Source organism: Larimichthys crocea, chromosome XXIV (genome assembly GCF_000972845.2).
Source record: "Larimichthys crocea isolate SSNF chromosome XXIV, L_crocea_2.0, whole genome shotgun sequence".
NCBI classification, from domain to species: domain Eukaryota; kingdom Metazoa; phylum Chordata; class Actinopteri; family Sciaenidae; genus Larimichthys; species Larimichthys crocea.
Window position 1 is genome coordinate 11,847,667 of NC_040034.1, and position 22,098 is coordinate 11,869,764.

Consider the following 22,098-nt stretch of genomic DNA (forward strand, 5'->3'; position numbering starts at 1 on the left):
TGACATGATGTCATGACTGACTTGTCTCAGGTTTTTGTTTGCTATCACTCTTGATGTGTCAGTGTGTGGTAGCCACTGTTTGTATGTCAGGTACAGTGTGTTTGCAGGTTTACAGAGTTTATTTGTCCAGGTGTTTGTCGTGCTCTCCATTGTGTTCCTGTTTGTATTTGTATTTGCGTCTATTGTGTCAAAATGGATGGAAGTGTTTTCACCCGTTCTGAGTGTCTTTCCTGAATTTAAAGGACTATGCCATTGTCTTGGTGCTCACGTCTTTGTGTAGGCGCGCCCAGACTATTGTACTGCCACTGGACCCCGCACTGGCATTGCTGCTGATATAGAGCTTATTGATAGTGATTGTTGTTGCACAGATGAGAGTTCATCTCAATAGGCGGCAAACCATTCAGACACAGAAGGTCCTTTACCTGCCTCCGCCAGACATATGTGAGAGATAAGGTCACCTTAAGACCCTACGAGGACCCCCTCTACCTTTACAGCATCCTCATCCTCCTCAGCCCACACAACCTCACCCCTCTAGTGAAACAAACCAAACAATAGAGGTAGATATGTGAGGGATTAGAGTTCAGAGGGTTGGGGAATGCGACATCTCCATTTCCAGGATCAATCTCCAACCGCTTGGTAATCTGTGGCCCCAGGCCCCACATACCTCCAGTGGTCTCTCTGGCTGAGAGCTGGCATTGCCAGGTGGTACTCCTGCTGGTTGCAGGGTGCTGATAGGATAGTGTGGGAGTGGGGTTATAACCTGATGGTGTGGGTGGATGGAGGAGCAGAGGGACGAGTAACAAAGGGTCCTCGCTTTATGTCCAAACCTCACATAAATCCTTGTGTTTGTGTGTGTGTGTGTGTGTGTTTGTGTGTGTTTGCATGTATGACATACACACAACGTTATCGCGTGTCTGTGTACTCTGTGCGCACATGTTTGTAAAGTTTGTTTTAATCTGTAAATGTGAAATAACTTTGAGTTCTTCAGAGCAAACTGAATATTATCCCCAAGTTCCCGTTGTTATCTTGTGTACACACATTTGTTTATTTGATACAGCCCCTCTCCACCACTGCACTTCTGTATATCAAAGACAGCAGTGCAGAGCGCAATTGAAAATGGCTACCGTGGAGAAAGGTCTCTCTCTGCTTTGACTGCGAAGAGGCAAAAAAAAAAAAAAAAAAAAAAAGCCCCATTCTCCGCTCCCTTCTTAGATCTATTTAAATAATTGAGGGGTAAACTGACAAATTAGGCACCTTTATGGACGCCCCTGGGCTCTCTCTGGGGTCCTTCAGTTTCCCCAATACAAGAGAGCGCCACCAGCCACAGGATAATATCTCTGTGTGCTTTGAGAGGGGGGGGGGGGGAGGAGGGGGGTAGTGGACCAGGAGGGGTTTCGCCAATCAAGCGGGCCACACTTCCTCCCCCAGGTTCTAATTTTGTGCCACATTAAAGAGCTCGGCCTCCATTTAGGACACAGAGAGGCATTTTCATAATTTGCCGGGTCTCTCGACTAGCTCGAGGTGCCTTTTTTCCCCTCTCTCTCTCTCTCTCTCCTCCCTCTCTCTCACTCCGTGTCTGAATGGAAGGCTTGGGGAGGAAGAGGGGTAATTCATTCGCCTCCTTTCAACCAACCCCGCTTCAGTTCTGCATAATGTTGCTGCTAGGTGTATATGGCAGCTAATATTTATCTCTTTTAATAATTCTCCATTAGACCAGAATATTATTTGCAGCATAAAAGCTAACACTGCTCATTGTCAGCTGTGCAAAAATAGTGTCATCCCTGTTTTGTTGATGCATTAAGGCTAATTTCATATTTAGCACTTTCATTTAAAAGACTATAGTGGATCTAATCTGTGACCGTGCAGCCCATACAGCCGCGACGCTCGCTCGATAAAATCTGTGATGTACTATGCATACGGGACATAATCTAGGTTAAAGTTGTTTAAATTCCTCTCGCTGACACCATCCATTCATGAACTACAGCGTGCATAAGCATTGATTCATATGTGATTGGTCACATAATTCACAGTCTCAGGGGGCATTTCATCGCTGACAGACAAGCTAATCTAAAATCCCCCAATTTACAAATGAAAATCCCACCATCCAATTGAGCTAATAGAGGGACTTGAATGGGATAATAAGATGTGGTGTAATACTGTGTAAAAAGCCTGTAATGTTGTGTTGGTGTAAGAGCCTGTGTGACTGGATGTTTGACTGTTTGCAGTGATTACAGGGGCCTGCGGGCCTGGCGGCGGCTCCGTGGCTGGGGCAGGGAGCTTCTCCCTGGGCAAGGAGATACGCCTGTCTGCCCCTTCTGCTGGAGCTACAGGGACCAGGATGTCAGGAGGGGAGAGTCCTCCCTGTGAGCTCATTCTTCCTCTCCCTCTTTCATTCCGTCTCTTTCTGTCTGTCTCTCTCTCTCTCCCTCTCGTTGCCGGTCTTTCTGTGTCTGTACTATTGCAGTGCTTGCAGATGTGCACAAACAAGGGAGGATTAAAGCAAAACGAATCTAAACAGACAAATGGAATTAGAGTGATGGGTGTCGGTGGGCTGGTTCACAGTGATAAACATAATGATGCTCTGTATGTGTGTGTGAGTGTGTGTTCCTGTGTCTAGGGGATTATCAGTGGTTAGGTGTGTGGTGTGTATGGCTGGGTGACTGCTTCTGGGTGTCTTTGTGTGTTTGCCTATCTGTCTATGTTTTTGTAATTATGTGTGTGTATATTTACTCGTTCTCTACTTGTGTGTGTGATAAATGTGTTTTCTACATTGCCTCACAAAAACAAGTCTCTGCTCCCCTTGCATGTGTGCGTGTTTATATGTTTCTCTGTGTTTTCCTGTTGTTGGGGGTCATATTTCCTTCTTGTTTTTCATAGTGTCTGTTTGTATTTGTGTACTGGAGCTACCTAAGCCTGTGTGTCTCCACTGGACATCAAAACTCTTCACCCAATATTGACACATGCCTAGAAAGATGTTTGTTGAATGTGTCGGTCTCAAACTAATCTTGTGTAGCGCCCTGCAGTTTATGTGCTGACGTTGTGTATGTAGACTTGTTTTCTTGTGGCAGGGGTCTGTGTGTTTGTGCTCTGAGGAGGTCAGGACTGTGGAGGAACCAGCAGGGGGGCAGTGATCAACAGCCTGGGGCTCCTCTGCCGAGGGGCTCTGGGATTAGGGCTAAACCCTGCCCTGCCAGATGGGCACAACACATCGCACACCAGCACCAGCACCTTTCGGACTGCACCCGTCCTGCCCCCCTTTTTCTGTGGATATTAGGCGACTGGAACCACGATGGATGGATACTCACTCAGAGGTCAATAAAAGTGCACTGACAACTTCTATATAAGGTCTATTAAAATGATTTCCTCCTCAGTTAATTAAAATGTAGAAATCCTGTTTCTCAGCTCAATATTGACAAGGACTGCTTAACTTAAATAGTTAGTGAATGTATCATCAATCATCTCTTCTCAGGACCACACAGAATGGCGGCAAGAGAGACGACTGAGATGAGGTACTCTTCAAAGTGTCAGCTAGTGGACAGTTTGGCCAGTCAGCAGGTTCAAGGGTATCGGAAATGAAACTTACAAGTTGTTTTGATGTGCTGTATTTCAGAGCCACAGGCAACACTGAAATGATAAAGTGTGTGTTGAGGGGGGGGTGGTGGTGGCAGGGTAGACTGGTAGCTCAGGAATCAGCAGTGTGTTGATTGCCTCCTGCTTGACTTTTATCACACACTGCTGGCACTAAATTGTCTCCAATACAGTTTACAAATCACCAGATTTGTGCATTTTTATTTTTTTTTTAGTTTAGTTTTAGTTTAGTTTTTTAGTTTAGTGTGATCACTGGAAGACATTAATCTTGCTTAATTTGCTACTACAGGGTTATAAACTGGGATTTTATGGTTACAAGAAGGTCTGATAGTCACCATGTATCCTGTTGCCATATACTGTCTCAGGATAGCTTTACTATAAGTCATTCAACATTTCCATGCTTAGAGTTACACACTCTTGCTAGCAGAAAAAACATTTTTATACAGTTTAGTAGGAAACGGCGTCGTTGTGATACTACCCCACCTGGATCTCTTATCCACGAGTCCCCCAGCATGACTTAGGAAACCGTCTCTGTATTAGTAGAAAGCAGATTACATGAGTAAAGTGTACAAACAAATAAAAGATTACAGGCTGCGAACATGTTTCAGTCTAATGCCCTTTCAACAAGCAGTACTTAGCACAATGCTTCTCCCTCCCCAAGCTAAATTTGGATTTCCCCTCTGATGTAAAGGCCTGCTGGCCAGCTATGTCTTCCACCAAGAGTATAACCTCCATAATGATAGTGTTCTGCACAACTGGCCTGTCTCCTCTACTGGTATTAGTTAGGCTTTGGAGTTCAAGTGACTACGGGGTTTAAACACAGATTTTTTTTTTTAAAAAGAAGGGGGGAAGAAAGACTCGCTGTTGTTCTTGAAAAGCTGTGTTTATCCAGGATTAGAGACACCAACATGTTAATAATTGTTTCTCACAGAACTGCAAAGAAGCACTTTCCTGTAATCCCCTAATCAGGCATTACACCTCTGAGCGAAGCCACAACGCAGGCGCGTGGTGTCTGTGACGCAGCACGCCCACACTGTGTAATGTACCCACGTCTTCCCCAACACCACACCCACTGTGTACAAAGGCACCTGCTCCATTCATTTCCTTTTAAATCTACTTTGCTGTAGCCACTTCTTCCATTCACTACCAAAGAGCAATAGAGACAATGATATTCTTTTCTGATAATGCGTGCGCTCTGAATATTGGATTTCAGAGGTTTAAAACTTGGTCAGCACATAGTTATCAATATTTTTCAGTCTAGAGAGAGTACATTTTTGTATTTTAACATGTGACAACATTTTGATGTCTGTAAAGCTTAGCCTGCTCACCAAGTATGTTGATAACGTCCTGTACCCCAGAAGGCTTGTGAAGCATTGACAGCTTACAAATGAAGCTTCCCTTACCTCTTTAGCATCGTTTATTTTGGTCTGGATGATGATTTCATGGTAAATTGATGGAATAAAGGTCTGTAAAAAAGGAAAGATGTTTGGCCCAGTTTGAAAGTAGTTTCTGTGCCCTGCACTTGTGATTCGGTGAGGAGGTGGAATGTATCGCCTCTTTTGATGTTGCCAAGGTCACATAGTTTGCTAGTTGCTGGTCAGCATGTCAGCTGTCCTCTGTAGTACAGTGGCACAAGGTCAGACTTAAGGCCACTGTACATGCTGGGATAATGACAGGTTCAAGGCTGGTCCTGGGAATGTGAGGGCACAGTCACGCAGGTTGTGAACATGGGGAGTTGTTGGATAGCTTTATTAAGTCGATAAGTAAATGCCTAAATGTTCACGTTCATTAAAAATGATAATGATGCATTATGAGGTTTTTTTTTCTTGGGATGAATTAGTGTGCACATTAGTGTGTCTGGCTTCACATACATGCTTGAAACCACCTCGGCCTTGTGCATTGCTGGTTTAAGGCTCTTCATTTTCACGTTCAGCCTCTTTTTTTTGTTTGTTTTGTTTTGTTTCTAAAAAATTCCTGCCCATTGTTAGTGTTGAATGATTGTTTGTTTGTTGTTCTCCCGGTCTCTGCCCCCGTCTCCTTGCAGGGCCTGGTGGGAGAGTGCGATGAGGGGATCGGCGGGGATTAACCTGGGGAATTTAATTAGTGGAGCTGTCGTCCCTGCCCTTAACATTTCAATCTCCCTGGGCTGGCTGGCAGTGCTGGAGCTGGACCTGTGATGACCAGCAGCTGGGGAGGGAGGGATGAAGGGGAGGCAGGGGAGCGAGGGGGGTGTAGGGTGCAGAGGTAAGACACGTTTTGACAAACAGATTAGTCTAGCACCCTGATAAAGTGTTCCTGGTTGGGGGAGGTGATGGAGGAGGAAAATAAATGGAGTAAAGGAGGACTGGAAAATGTAAAGACTGCCTCGGAGTAGGAACATTATTTTAACTATACATCTTAACTATTAAGAACTCGTAATAACCAGCTCTAGCCATGAGGGGGAGCACATCTGTTTGTTTTTTTTTAACTCAGTGATTGATAATGATAGCTAAAGTGGAAGTTTTATTATTGCTTATTTCTTCAAAAAACATAATACAGCAGACAGTTTGACCGACATGCACAAAACCGCACGCTGACTCTGTTTGACCTGGATGGAACTGAACCCTAATTGGTATCATTGGCAACACCTGTGTTTAACCTACTATTTTAGGGCTAAATGGCTGCTGTGAAAGAGGTCTATAGTGTCCAGTATAATGATAATATCTGATTTATTTGTACATCTAGCCATGCCCGGTCTAGATGTGTCCAGTGTAGCTTGGGGCAATAGCTACTCAGTCCAAAGCCACACTGTTGTTTTGTAATCCTGATGCTAAACTCCCCATTAACCCATCTGGGACCCTACAACACCCCCCCTCCACCACCACATCCACCGCCCCCGACCCACCTGCCCCGCAAACATACACTGAAAGCGACTGTGGCTGTATGTTGGAAGTGTTGTCTTGTCCCGTTAGTGCCTTCTAGGGGAGGGCAGGGGAGGAAAGGGGGGGGGAGGGTCATGTCCAGCAAATTAAAAAAGCTGCTGTAGGAATGTCGCCAAATCCCATGGGAGCAAGCAGCACCCGTCCCTCTTCCAGCGCTGACCCACTGGTCAATGGTGAATCCCCTGTTTGTATTCCACGCACACTCCCGGCTCTGGGGAGCGGTCCCAGAAGCCTCCTGTGGGACTGCTGATAATTTAAGTCAAACATTATGTCCCCGCTTGTTTGACACCCATTTAAAGCTTTTCAATCACACGTGTTTGCTGCAGTCCATTGCCTAGCCTTGGAGTGCTATCCATGTCACACCCTTTCAAAGACCTAATCAATTTTGTTTGATCAAGTTCCTCATGTCAAAACAATTGATTTTCTTTAGGAATCCAATACAAGATGTATTTTTGTATCAGTGAAGCCATCAGTGGGCTTATAACCCCCCCTCCGGTATGCCTCCCTATCTTCCCAGCATGCCCCTCCTGGTGCATGGTGCACTAATTAAGGACTCTTAAAGAGCTATGGAGCATACTCATTAATGAACTGTAGCATCCTTACTGTCTATGGAGTGAAGAGGGGAGGGGCTGATTCAGTTTGTGTGTCTGCTGGCCCCGTGGCTTGCGGTTCAGTTGGAGTCCAGAAGGTCAGCAGAGATCCACTGAGATGAGAAATTAAGTTTTCACATTAATATTTTTGATCGATAAAAACATGTTGGGTAACTTTAAGTGTAGTTTACTTAATTTTATTCAATATTAATCAGCTTTTCATTGTTCACGGTTAACATTTAGCACGTAGTGTCTTGCTTTTGTTTTTGTTTTTTGTTATGGATTATTTTATGTATTTACTTTTTTGTTTAAAAAAATTTTTTTTTAAGGAATTATTGTTTATCAGGAGTGTTCAGTATCAGGAGAAGTTGTCCACAGTTACATATCCCCCACCACCCCATACAAAAAAACCCTGCTCCCAACTGTCCCCCTCCCTGCCATTTGTTTATTCCATTTTCATGGAAATGCAAAACAAAACAAATGGCTGTGTGTTTGTCTTTATGAAAGTAGGCCAAACAACCGCTGACAAACAAGAGGGGGAGTTGTAGGTCAGGGCGCCACAAGCCATGTGTAACCGTGCCTGACGAGAGAGCATGACACGATGTAGTAAGCCACAATAGACACAATAACATGCAAACACCCCTGCCAGAATGATGTAACATTGTCTAGACTAAACAAAAAAACACACGCAGGAATAAATGAGCTTTCATACAGGGAGTGGACAAAATAACAAGAACACCACATTATTATAAAAGACTTAACCGGTTACAAATACAGCTGTTAAGACAATTCTACCTCAACTGACTGCTGATGATATTAAAGAGGTTTAATAATAAAGAATTATATAAGAAAGACTTCGAAGCAAAACCAGGCATCTAACAGAGATCCAGAGAGGTCAAGTGGGATTGATTTAAAACGTTGCTCTCCACTGGAGTTCATAAACCACGCAGCAGCACAGTCACCAGGGAACAGATGGAAGCAGCTAATCATTGCTCGTTTGAACTGATCAATTTTATTGATCTGTGAGGTGATACGCGTGAACAAGGACTGCAGTAAGTGCTGAGTGACAAATTGTAGCAAAAATGTTAAAAACATACAAAGTATATAGTCATAAATGTAGGTTTATTGTGAGACGTTCAAGTTGGCATGAATCGTTTAAGCACCAGTACAGAGGTCACTATAAAAATAAGTGGATATATTGACCTGTTTTTCTAAAAAGAATTAAAATAATAATATTCAACTATTGATTTGGATCACGGTGGAGAATGTTGGCATTTTCAGTGGAGCTCTGAATGGATTTTAGGCCTTTCATTTGACACTCTGACTCTGACACAGTACAATTACTCTCAAGTGCACTATTGTTCACTATCAGGCTCACCCAAGACATTTTGAATACTGGGTAGCACGTTAAAATCAGTTATAAGAATATATTATGAAGCACAAGTTTCACAAGTGCTGAATTAATGAATTTCATAAGCAGCAGAAGTTGACCTGTTATTAGACTACAATGTATTCAAGTGTAGACCTCGTTTAATTATAATGGATGCAATTGTTTTTAAACACCCCCCTTCATCTGTCTCTCTCTCACACACACACACACACACACACGTCATATTCTTTGTCTCCTGCCCTCTCGTCTGGCATAATACCTCAGGTTAGACACACGCACACACATACACAACAGATGCCCCCTGACGCTCATTCACATAAAAGCGGGCACGTGATCCACGGCACTGAGTCCACAGGCCTGCCAGCCTCATGGCATTGTGTTCCCCCTGGGCAGGCAGCCGGCCTCCGTAAATACCCTTTTGTCTTGGGTGGGATAATAACGCAGTGGCCAAGCCGCTGGTGTGGCACGCGCACAGCCACTCATCCCCCTGGTCTGTGACCTAAACAGGTGGATAGGAGGGTAAGGCTGGTTTGTGGCGGGTGGACCGAGAGGAGGTGGAGGGGGGAGGGGAGAGAAGAGGCTGCATCTGTCCCCACACTCAACGACTCCCTGGGTCAGCCACTGCCCCATATGCTCTCAGGAGAGAGGGAGGCACGCATGCAAACCCAGACTAACAGGTGGAGGGGGGGGGAGAGGGGGGATTAAAAGAGGTAAAATTGATCAGGACAGAAGGATTTTGAAACTGTCAAATTAGCTGTATGAGACGAAAGAGAGACTTGACTATCGCCGGAAGATTTCACTTAGAGGAGATTCTCAAACCCTTAAGCCATATTAAATGTTTGGCCTGAATTATGAGGAGCACTTCTTAGTCTCTGCCTAAGGGCTATATTGGCTCTCAGTGCCTTAGAGGGACGTCAACAGGCAACTGTTGCTGTGTTTGTGTTCGTGCAGTTGGCTGTTTTCCAAGCCTCGTTTGTACTGTAAAATATGTCCTGTTCTTAATAACCCGCAAATTAAGTTGTGTCTTATACACTTTCTGTCTTTGTTTGTATCTCTTTAATGTGTAAATTTAAAAACAAAACAGTTATTTTCTTGAATCCTCTGGGGAGAAATAAAACTAGTGAGTCATGTTTGAGCCATTGGATGCTCTTGGGAATTTATGAGTAGATTCATGTTAAACTAACACTCACATATGGTAGTAGAAGAACAATGCTGCTTTACAGACTCCCTGATATGAGTAGACTTCAAGCTGTGCAACTATGAACTATCTTAAAGCCTTAGCTGGGTGAATATCTGCTGACAGACAGTTGACAAGTGACAATGCTTTAGGAAAGACTGGCTTTTCAAATTAAGTGATATTGTACCAGAGCTTCACACTTTTTTCCTTGAAGATAAATGTACATTGGGATGGTCATTACTTGTGGCTGGATGAAAATGCACCTCACACTCTAACCATGTTTTCTGTGAGGTGATTTTACAGAGATTTGTACTTTTGCTTATAACCTGTGTTATGTGTTTTTCTCCCAGTAAGCCATGCTTGTACCAAGACCCCGCACATAAATGAAATGCTCTCCCTGCTCTGACATTCTAGCAGTGCCCACTATGATCCTCTGAGATCTAATACCTGCACAGTACCTGGACTCTGCAGCCATCATAGATGTTATTAATTGACCTCTCAGTCTATCTCAGATGTTTAATTTAATTTATTTGACCTCAGTGAACGTTTCTATGCTGCTGATAGAAAAAGTGACTCAGTCTTACGGAGGTGCTGTTTCCAGAAGTTGAACTATGTTTTGAACTTGTGTGATAGAGACGCCTGCTTTCATGTATTCGAGGCACGTTGGATGAAGGCATACACTTGCGGGCCATGAATTCCAAAGGCTTAGCTTCTGCGCGATGACACCCTGAAACAGTTCATTGATGTATAACACTCAATGAAATATTGAAATAGGCAAAGATTCTGCCTTTGGCCTGATTTGCCTTTCCTCTCTCTCTCTCTCTCTGCACAGTAGTCTAACTAACTGCTGTCCATTTAGAGTGAGGGCGGGTCTCCAAGCTCTAATCTGTTGGATGCAGCTAATTAATTTTTGGTTCCTCCTATAGGCCTACTGTCTCACAAGAGAATAGTGTTTGCAGGAGATTAAGAGATAGAGTGTTTGTTAGAAAGGTGTAAATTATCAGTGAGGCCTCATCACATGCACCTGTGTTGTTAATTGTGATAATGAGGGGTCTCGTGGGCTCAGCGGCCGAGTTAGGAGGAGAGAAGTGGGTATTTTACAGGTAACCGCAGTGAGTAGAAACAGGGGAACCACATGTACTTATATAGTCTAAACACATGTTAAATAAAAATGTATTATGTTGCCCATAATGGTGAATTACTCGTAGGGAATGCTCGCCTTTTATGAATGAATTCATTGATGTTGCTGAATTCATGCGGCCGGGGATTTATGTGAAATTAGTAAATTATATTGTTGCACTACTTTTTCTCTTTTGAGATACACTGTGGCTGTTTTTGATATACCGTGTAGCCTGTGGTGAGAATACTGGCAGAATGGAGAGAAATTGGCTCCGTTCACCATGAAGTCATTAAATTTGTAAGCTATTTGTGATCAAAAGGTGTGTTTGAGGCCATTAAGTATGGAGTTTGATCACGGCTTACATACAGTGTCAAATGTCAGTCGTTCCCGCTATTTCCCCCAATTTCAGTTGAAAGTAAGTGTTAAGCCCGAAGAGAATATCAAAAGCGTACTATGTAAATGTTGTTAAATACCACGACTGAAGTTTTGTTATATACTTTATTGTTTCGGACTCACATTTGATGCCTCAAATCCTCACTTTGCCTCCACTCGGTGGGATTTCAAGTGGGATTACAGTTGGGTTATGTCCATCAGTTGTTTAGCTCAGACCACACGCCCTGATGTTGGACATTTTACCAACTAAATCATGCAGAAACATTTTGAGGTCACACACAAGATGTGGTCGAAAATGTTTAGAACCCAGAAGTAAAGTCGGACCTTTTGTTGAGGATTTCTTTGTAAACATGAAGCACAGTTGTAAAATGCTTTTTGAGCAGCAGCAGGAATCATTTCATTCTCTACATATTTCCAGGAAAAATGCAGAAACATTTATTATATATTATATTAATAATCTGTTAAATACTCTAGGACGCTTAACTATTGACCATTCATCATCAGTTAGGGGCGATTATACTTACTACTTACTAGGGGCGTAATATTTCAGCACTTTACCATCCCGCTGTGTGTATGTGTGTGTATGTGTGGGGGGACATCACCATTAGAATGATGCATAATCTGAAAATATGTCCATTTGTCGCCATAAGAAGATTTTTATTAATGGTCCGGGAATATTTAATCCAGGGAGTTTGAGAGACCTCTCATTTAATATGTCATATTGAGGTTATATATGAACATAAATGTTACTGTTACTTTAACATTTACAAAAATGAATTTTATACTGAATGGTTTGTCCTAAAATTAAAAATTGAATTCTTAAGCAAAAACGTCCTTTTTAAATGGACAGCCTCTTTAGTGCTAACTAGGTGAGCTTTAACTACAGTAACTAGGTATTAACTCGACCCATAAGCATAGTAATAATGTGTTTTTTAACATATGCTGAGATCTGGTAATCTTCTTATGGGTTTGAGGGTTTTTCTTTTTTTTTTGCGGTGCTCCTGAATAGCTTAACAAAATATGCCTCAGTAATGGATGGTTGTGTCCTCATCCATCGCCCTCCTCCCATCTACTATAACTTGAGATAGGCCATCAAGTGGCTAATGAACTGATAAGCCCTCTGTGTCCTGTGGGGCTTATGAACATCATAAGTCAAACGTTTAGGCATATTTGGTGAGAGTTTTTTTTTTTTTTTTGTAAAGAGCACTTATCTAGGCAAAGGAAAGAAATGAAGTCCCTACAGTTGCAACCCGTATGAGAACGTGCTTTTCTACAGGAGGTAATAAATGAGGAAACGCTGAAATATTTTGATTATATTTGAGGTTATCTTCCAGGTTCTGCAATGCTAGCTTGTGCAGAAAGGATGTGTGGCCCTTTGCTTCATCAGACCTCCAGCTAGTCAAGCTGCTCGTATCATTATCAGTTTTGGATCTGTGTAAATCCATGGATTTGTGTGAGCAGTCTGAGAAATTAAAATAACATGCTTTTTACTGCGCTTATTTCAAATCTCTTTAGACTTCATTTTTTAAAACATCTAAATCTGTTATTATGTAGGCTATACAAAACCCTTTTAATTTAATCTTTGACAAGATTATCAAATTCATTGATGATGTCACAAACTTAAATAATTTCAGAAAATGTGACTAAGCCTGGATAAGCACTTTCAAGGGGATACTGCTGGATTAGCTTTAAAAAAATATTATTTATTTTAGTTTTTTGTTGTTGTTTTTTATTAGTTGCTGGCACATTTTTCCACATCATTATGATATTTTTTTTTTCATTACAATATCTAGCAATAAATACACATGCATATACTGTATATATCATGCAGGTTTACTGAGAGCCATAACTTCATTATTACAATTTTAATAAACACACCCACATTGGGCACTTTTTTATAATCTCTCTCTCTCTGTCTCCTCTTCCCCCAAATAATGAACTCGCTTTATTTGCATTTTCATCATAAATAATTACGCCTTATGTTCATTAAAAGTTGCAGCGAGTTCAACAGCAAAAAGCAGATTCTTGGTTTAGGGGAAGAACACCTGCAGACTTTTGAGGGAAAACCTTGGTGGGGGATGACGCTCTGGTTTTGGTGGGTTTATTTTGTAAATCACATCACATGTTCAATCATTTTCATAACTGATGATCAGACCACATACCCAGTGAGTAATTCCACCTTGCAGGCGTTGCGGCCTTAACCACTCAGCTTTTCAACAGGCCCGATGGTGTAGCGGAGGATGACTTGTGTTTGTGACCGACCGGACAGCAACCAGACCAGGGGACAAGGGGCGCTGTGCAACCCGCTGTTAGACAAAAACCAAGAGGGATTAATGCAGCGTCTGTTGGTCCCATATGCTCCTCAGCACTGCTTCGCTCTTGATTAAAACTCATTGTATGTATGAAGTATTGTGGAGGCCGGATGTCTAATCCTCCTCATGACTTGTGCACTCTGAAGACACGAGGCTCCGAGGTTACAATAACAAGCGGGATGAAGCCATTGTGCGTCATTGGATGCGTATTGGATATATCAGTGCGCATTGATTAGGGGCCAGTGTTGCATTGTTTAGAGAGGAAATTTAAAGTGACAAGAGCCCCTTTATCTTACATATATGGGAGTTCATGAGCTTTTTATAGTGAGCTGAACTTATTTTGAAGGTTATCACATTTTCAATAATGAGCCATATATTTTAAATCAAGCACATTTATTTAAGATGTTGAAAGTCTCCAGATCCCGTCACCAAACTTTTTCTCTCTCCTTTCATTCACTTGGCGCGTCTCTCCCTCTCTCTCTCTCATTAGAAATAAGAGTTTTTTTCCCCCTCCTACAGCTGACATTTGAAAGTGACCCTGCAGCCTGAAACACTGTTTTTGTTTCTCTTTTCTCTTTTTCTCTCTGGCTGGAGGAGTTGTTGACACTCACAGGAGACGCGTCTCATGAATATTCAGGCTTTCTGTCAAAATGAGCTATTGTCTTCCAAGTTCAATTGTTGCACTGCGTGTCGCCATAACGATGCACAATATGCATGTTGCTAAACTTGATATTCTAATTGATTCTTGCATATTATAACAGCTACAAAAAAAAAGGAAAAAGAATCGGCCTGTGTGATCAAATGAATTCAGTGCAGGATGTAAACAGCTATGTCTGCTTCATCCTTGAATAAGTTATGGATACGGGTTATTGTGTAATTAAGTCTTTCAAAACTACCATTCAACCCCCAAACACACACACACACACACACACACACACACACACACACACACCTATTTTTTCTGTCCACCCAGGAGTGGAATCAAAGTCGCTCTTCTCTTTAACGCTTCGATTATTTCAAGCAACGCTTTTAATTAGTGTGCTCCTTTAGCGGAGACTCCAATGAAAGAGAGATTATTGGCAATGTCAAGGATGCTAATTGAATGTTGGACTTCTAACAATTAGCCCACTGCAGAGCCATGTCGACTCATTACAGATCCCATAGCCGCTCTGACTTTATTGTCTCATGTCGTCAAGCTGACAGTAATGTTAGACTTTAGGACCAACACAAAGTAAATACAAACAAACCCTCTTTAAAAAAAAAAAAAAGCAGCTTTCACCTCCTGGCTCCTCAAATAGGCCAATATTTTAAGATTTTTTTTCCAGAAGGCTGCCATATGCAAATAAACCTATTCACCTCATGCAGCATATGTGGGAAAAGTTCCTGCATCTTACATAGAATTTATAAGTGGTTTAAGGTACACACTTGATAGCCCATATAATGATTTACAGGGGAGGCTTTAAGCAGTATATCTGTAGGTTTTAGTGCCGAGTTTCTGCAGCTTTTATCCCTTAAAATGACTTTTTCTATTCAAGACCCATCATCACATTTACAGAAAATAACACCTGCACTGCCAAGTGCAAAAACAAATCATCAGCAAAAAGTGATTTTTAGTTCATTCCTAATAATTTCAAGCTTTGCTGCAGTATAGCTCATTCCGGCGCATTAAAAAACCTACACAACATGTAATTAAAGCAAATTGACACACTTTCTTGATAGATTAATAAAAACACCAACGTGTGTCTTGTGTGCGTTTTTTTTTTTTTTCTTTTCTTGTTAGATGAAATATTAGGCTTCGTATTAAAGCGCACATTTGGGGATCAAGCATGTAAACCCATGCGGTGGGCTTTGAATGGGACCACTGCTGCCCCTGCGGCCCAGAGAAACCCCCGCCGGTAAAATATTGGGATTAACATCTCTTGGAGGCCGGGATTTAACACTGCTTTCTCAAACCGCACACTCTCTTTGTTGCGACTATCTTGAATTGAACTACCGGAAAGTAAAAAGGGAGGGTATATTTTTTTTAAAAAACCTTTAATTCCTCCACCTGAGCAGAGCCAGGATAAACTCTGACCCCGCTCAGCATTTCATTTGTTTAATTCCACTATTTATATCATGTTTTTTTTTTTTTGCATGTAACCTCCATTTTTACTAAATACAAAAGATAATGTGATTAAAATCCACGTGTTAATTTAGGCTGTTTGTGTTGGAGTAACTAATGATGCGTGAGGAAACAGACTTTAGTGTGAGACTTTAATTATTGGCTTAATTAACAAACCTACAAAACTCCCGATCTCCATTTTTAGGAAATGAAATCAGTTAAATCAATGGATTAAAAAAAAAAAATTTTAACCATTTTTTCCTCCAAATATTAAATCTTTTTTTTTTAGCAAGCCTACCTAAAATACAAAAAAATAGATCCATTACCATGGAGTTTTATTATTTTTTTACTCATTGTAATTTCGTTTGGCAAAAGGTTTCTCCATGATTCATATTTAATACTTGTGTATATTCCTGTAACTCAAAAAAGAAACACACACACACAAAAAAAAAAAAACGCGATTAGTTTTGCGCACATCACCTCACTTTGTCCATTCCCCATTCCCCCCTCTTCACCACACACACACACCATGCATACTCTCATCCCACCTCACACACACACACACACACACGCGCACACCGTGCACACACAGATCATTTCTTGATGAAAGAATAAGCTCACAGGACCTTTATTCATGTCTTTTCAGCGGTGAGGTCACACCATCTTTGGAGCCAGTAAAGGATCCACAATCACCGTGTGTTGAGATCAATGGAGGAGGGGTTGGGTGTGGGTGGGGAGGGTGGTGGTGGTGGGTAGGGAGGGCAAGTGTGGAGCTCTCAAGCAGCCGAGAGTCATTTCCAGTGGTGCTAACACCCCTTGATTATTACTACCATGTGCTTGGAAAGTCTCGTCTCTCTTTGTGATGCCGGGAAAATTTAACCATTAACGTCTTTCGTTGTTCAAAAAAAAAAAAAAAGAGTTAGAAATCTATTAAAATCACAGCAGAGAGTCTGATGCGAATGGGGCTCACAAATTGCATACAATACAACAGATCACAGTTTCGAAGGCTAGCACAGATAAAAAAAACACATATGTACCATTTATATAAGACACACACTGATTGTCTCTTAGAAACTACATATTGATTCCTTATAAACACTTTTTTTTTTCTTAAATAAAGTAGTGCATCCATGTCCACACACCATCCTCATCGTGTCTCTGCCAGCAGGTCGGCAGAGTTGGGTAAGAAGCTTTAAAGGAGGTCTGTCCATCCCGAGCACTTCACCAGAAGAATCACCTTGAGTTGTGTTCTTAGATAAACATTAGTTCCGTGGCTGTGGTGTAACTTTTCTTGCAGAGTCCGCTCTGTGTTGTCCTCAACAGGTGTTTTTTTTTTTCTTTGTTTTTTTACGCATAGAGGCACACACTGACAGAAATGGATGAGGGGCTACAACCTGTGAATGAACTGAACAACAAAAAAAAATCTCTTTGCCAGTGCTAAAATAAATTAAACCTCATCTAGGAGGACCAAAGACCATCATGCCAATAAAAAAAAACCCGAGGCCCCTGAGAGCCCTGTCTCGCCGAGCCCGGCTTACATTTTTAACCAGTGTTTTATTGAGGGATGGCAGCGCTGTGTCTGATGTGATCGTCACTGTTTGTGCACTTTTTTTTTTTAAACAGCTGATTGTTCTGTTCACAGGACCTGGAATTTCCACGAGGAAGTTTGATCCTTATAATCCAAGCAATCGGCATTGAAGTTCAGCTTCCACGACGCCGCTTGGTCCTTATAATCCAAGCAGTCTGCCGTGGAGTTGAAGCCCAGGCCGGACGTCCCGTAGCCCTGGGTGGAGAGGGACGCCGGGGACTGGTTCAGATGGCTTGTGACCGCGTTTGTGCTCATCGGACTGAGAGTTGAACCAGGGCCTGACAACTGGTGGTGCATGGGGGTGAGGTAAGAGCCGCAGTCCATGCCTCCGAAGTAGGACGTTGAGCCTGCGTAGCCCTGGCTGTAGCTCGAGGCCTGGGTGTAGGTCATGGGATAGGACCTCTGCATGCAGGAGGAGGAGGTAGACAGGGGGTCTGCGAGCGGAGAGATGGACGCCGGACTCCAGATGGACACTGGGGCGGTGCTGGTTGAGATGGCGGGGACTGTGGTGGTGCTGGTGGGGGGCGTGAACTGGCCGCTGGCCCCGCTCTCTGAGCTCACTTCTCTGGTTGGGGAACTTTTCTTTTTGGCAGGTCGCACCTTGTTCTGGCCTCCGTTCTGCTGCTGCTGCTGCTGTTGGCGACACTTTGCCCGCCGGTTCTTAAACCAGACCTGAAGAGTCACATATTGGTACACGTTATTGTTTTAATCTCTTAATTACAGTGGAAATAAAACCCCAAAGAATAGAGCACAGCCAGTTAGATATCACTGTAAGTTATTCCCTCTTTTTTTCCCATTAATATTTCATGTGGCAAAAAAAGACATTAATTAAATTTGTTTTTAGTCTAACATCAAGATGTTTATAGACTTTCTCCTCCAACCAAGTGTTTTAGTACCAGTGGTCTGATCGGTTTCATTTCGTTGCTCAAATTCTCGAAACAGGAATCTAGGCTATCGTTAAGTGGAATTATCTCACCCCACTGGCAAAAGTTTTCCACTTGATTTAAGGCAGACAAAATGCTAAGCTTCAGATATACTGTCAGTCACGGGTTAAGATCAGCGTTTCTTGCAGTGGAGACATAAAATAGATTTTTTAAAAGTATTTTCATTCGAGCTTTTTATATATATATATATTTATTTAAATGAGACGTAGCATAAGCAGGTTAAACTAGTTTCCCCCATTTTGTTAAATATACACAATAATTATTTAATCATTCAAATGTTTAACACAAAGAGCCCATTTGCTTTGGTTTCTCACAAATACCAGCCAACCCATTCTTTAAATATTTATCCACATCGATCCATTCCCAAATATAGCAGCTGTTCCGGTGAGCTCACCTGTACTCGAGACTCAGGTAGATTGATTTTCAGTGCCACTTCTTCGCGCATGAATATGTCCGGGTACCGAGTTTTAGCGAACAACGCCTCCAAAACGTCCAGCTGTGCGCGCGTAAAAGTAGTCCTCTCTCGCCTCTGCTTCCGTGGCGTTGCTGCAATTAAAGTGAAATATACATTAAATAAATTACATAACTTGTTTGTTAATTTGAGGGGAAAAAACATAAAAGCAAGTAAAAAGATCAGAAGTTATTAAAAGTAGAGCTGTAGCACAGAAAAGATTTTTTGTTGTGTGCGTAATTACGCACGAGTCGTGTAAGACGGTGGCAAATTGTACCACTTTGTCTAATGTGCCAAAACATTAATGCAGTTAAAGAAAAAAATGAAGCCAGTTTGTGAGTGATTCAGTAGAAAAGCACATCTAAAAATAAAATCACACGAGAGCAGGCTTCTGTTCCCCCCGAGTTGTATGTTTGCGTAAGAAGTTTGGAAAATAGCACGTGCTATTTTATTGTTTAATTTCTTAACCAGTTAATATAAATGACAGTCATTATTTGTCTATATTGTATCCCAAAATATAAAAGTCATTATTAGATTTAGATAGTTTAGTTTTGAAAGAGGTCATGATTACACTCTGTACCATTCATAATTAATTCTGCAGCCCCCCCAACCCAAATGAATGTTCTTTCATCGCTCATTTATTCTTCAAAAAGTTTAAACTCACCTGGATAGCCCACTGATGGATGCAAAAGATCCATTCCGGAAGTAGTTAAGCTGAGGCCATTGACTGTGTAAGGTGGTTGCTTTAGATACGACATCATGCTAATGTTTGTCTGAGGGCTGAAGTTGGAGAAAATTTTGAAAATTGATGGAGCTCCCGAGATGAACTTGGTGTCTTCTGTTCGCCGTGTGGTCCGTGTTATACCGGGCACCTGTTCCAAAAAAAAAAAAAAAAAGAGATGAAGATGCACCTTGTGAAGAGAGATTGTGTCTGTTTACATGGCGCTGTCGCGCCCTCTCCAAAACGCACGGCGCTCCTCAAAAAAAAAAAAAAAAAAAAAGCACCAACCACATCTCCAGCTGTCCTTATTTCTCCAAACCCCATAACCCCTCCTCCCACAAACAAAAAAACAATTCACCGGCAGCACTCTTAACTGCAACAAGTCACTTAAAGTTTAATTGAAGGCACAGGTTCCTGTAGAGGAAGTATAATAAAATGAACAGGAACTTTTACTTGCCTGGGAAATTTAAAATAAAATAAAATAATATTAATAATAATGATTAAAAACATTCAAAACCCCCCAATGCCAAAGTGAACAGACATCATTTGACTTCATTTTCTTTGTGTCTGTTTCTCTGGCTCCGTAATTTATGTTCATGAAACCGATTCTATAAAACACGTCGAGTCAACATAAATAATCTGTCAGACATAATTCCCGATTTATGATCACCAACCTTTTAAAAACATTTCCTCTCTTGTTCGGAGAAGATTTGCAAGAATTTAAAGACAATTTAGAGTGAAAATAGTTTAGAGTTTTTAAATTTTCATTTCTGAAAAGATTAAAATTTATTTGATTCAGAGAAAGAAACCTTAATTCATTTAAAAAAAAAACAGACATGTGTAATGCGTATTTGTTACAGCTCCTTAAGCAGAAATAAACGTGCTCTGTGATGTTGATTGGTAAACGTGTGATTGCTGTCACTTCAACTTCAGTGACCCTCAGCCGTCATCCCCACTGCGCGTCTTGATTAGTTGCATTTTTTTTTCAATATCCAACGGTTTTAACCCCCTCATCCCAATCTGTCACACTTAAAACAGACCCGTCTACCAGTTGCACACACCCGCTCAATAATAAGGACCATGTCCGCGAATTAATTATGATAAATGTTTTCTTCTTCTTTTTCTTTTTCTTATTCTTCTTGATGAATTAACGAGATAATCCGAGTGGCATCTAAGAGAAGCTGCAGTTTGGTCCAAAGTGCTTTAGGCGAATCAGCAGTGGCTCCTTCTTTAATCATTCCTGCTGCATGTTTACGTGGGTGAATTGTATTTTTTTTTTTAAGTCTGACGCAGCATTTTGGAGAAACACACACACACAAAAATGAAACGACAAATGAGAAATTTAAATATTAGAAATGTTCATATAATCGAGCTAAACTCCCAATTTTGACGCACGAATACAATCTGTCACCAGAACCTCGAAAACGCGACATAAACACATGAAATGTGACGTGTTGGTGGAGGCAGTGCAGAGCAGCACACAGAAGAAGAAAAAAAAAAAGGCCCAGACACATTTTTTCGATAGCAGGCCTGTAAATGTCTCTCTCTTTTCTCACAGTCTCACTTCTCCACAATTATCCATTTTTTGTTGCATAATTTCTATCTGTAAATTTAGGCCGACGACTTTGTGTGTTTTGTGAAATAAAACTGTGTTTCAAGTGGAAACCTCACTCAGAGAATATGGACTCCTCGGTACCAGGACTGGCTTCGATGAGTGAGTGTGTGAGATTGATGAAATATGAAAAAAAAATCTGATATTATAAATGCTTCAATTTTAAAGGAATCAAAGACTGATTCCACACTAGTCTGTCATGATGTAACTCCATCGGTGCTGCTGTAATTACCGGCTGCTTGATGTGACTTCACACCGTTTACGTCGTTAATATTAATGCTAATAAATAAAAAAATGGTTTGGTGAGCAGACACACACTTACTGTGTCTGTTTTTACTCAAATAAATAATAAGGAGCTTTAAGAAGGTTCAGCCTTCATCTGCAGTAAACAGCCCAAAGCTTTCTCACTCTCCCACATTTCTTTCAGTGTCTTCGTGGGTTTTATTTATTTTTTATTCAAACCTTTTATTCCCTCTTTAAAAGAAAAATGATTTTGTCAGCATTTTAAAGGTGTTTTTATAACAGGTGTGCTCTCCTGTATGCTTCTGTGTTTTTATTATTTCTTTCACCCACTGCCACGATTCCTTTTTCCATATTGGGCTATTACTAAGCTGATAAAAATACTGATAATAATGATGATAATAATAGGAATATAAGAAAAAGTCAAACTTACCCTGCTATCGACGACTGTAAAGTTCTTTGTCTGCTTGGTTTCCTCCAGGAGAAATAATAAAACTCGGCGCAGATAAACGACGTCCTGCCGGATAAAATAAGACAAAACCAACCGGGAGCAGGATCAGGATCAGGATCAGGAGCAGCAGTCTTCAGAGGCAGAACAACAGTGCGGATAAAAGTTAAACGTCGAGCGGCTGCATCAGGTTTTGAAGCGGTGCGACAGCGGCGGAGTGATGGAGGAGGCTGCATGTACGCCTTTAGGATTTGTTGGTGTGTTGTGAGTGAAGTGGTTTGAGTTGGATTTTGTACAAACTGCCAGCCAATGAGAGCCGCAGGACTGAGCTGAGGTCTGTCTCTGTGTCTCCGTCTCTCACACCGGTGGGGAGGATTTTTTTTTCTTTTTTTTTTTTTTTTTTCTGGGAAACAAATGTCTCCAGCTACTTTTTTGACGCACAGTCTTCAGCCAATGGCAGCGAGAGGGGCGACTGACAACATCCCCAGCCCACCCCGAGAGG

The 22,098-nt window shown here is 41.6% G+C and overlaps 1 protein-coding gene and 1 long non-coding RNA gene across 2 annotated transcripts; one reads left to right on the forward strand and one right to left on the reverse strand.

Moving 5' to 3' along the window:
• The first annotated feature begins 10 nt into the window (after positions 1-10).
• Positions 11-17,339, forward strand: LOC113744627 (uncharacterized). The gene is made up of 3 exons (XR_003461687.1): positions 11-3,311; positions 3,470-3,509; positions 17,235-17,339. It is a non-coding gene; the product is annotated as an uncharacterized LOC113744627 (long non-coding RNA).
• On the reverse strand, positions 16,494-21,955 carry otx2b (orthodenticle homeobox 2b). Its single transcript, XM_010733904.3, has 4 exons — positions 21,582-21,955; positions 19,240-19,447; positions 18,519-18,670; positions 16,494-17,852 (listed from the first exon to the last, which is right to left on the reverse strand). The coding sequence occupies exons 2-4, from the start codon at positions 19,334-19,336 to the stop codon at positions 17,229-17,231; spliced, it is 873 nt and encodes a 290-aa protein (XP_010732206.1). The 5' UTR covers positions 19,337-19,447; positions 21,582-21,955; the 3' UTR covers positions 16,494-17,228.
• Positions 21,956-22,098: the final 143 nt, after the last annotated feature.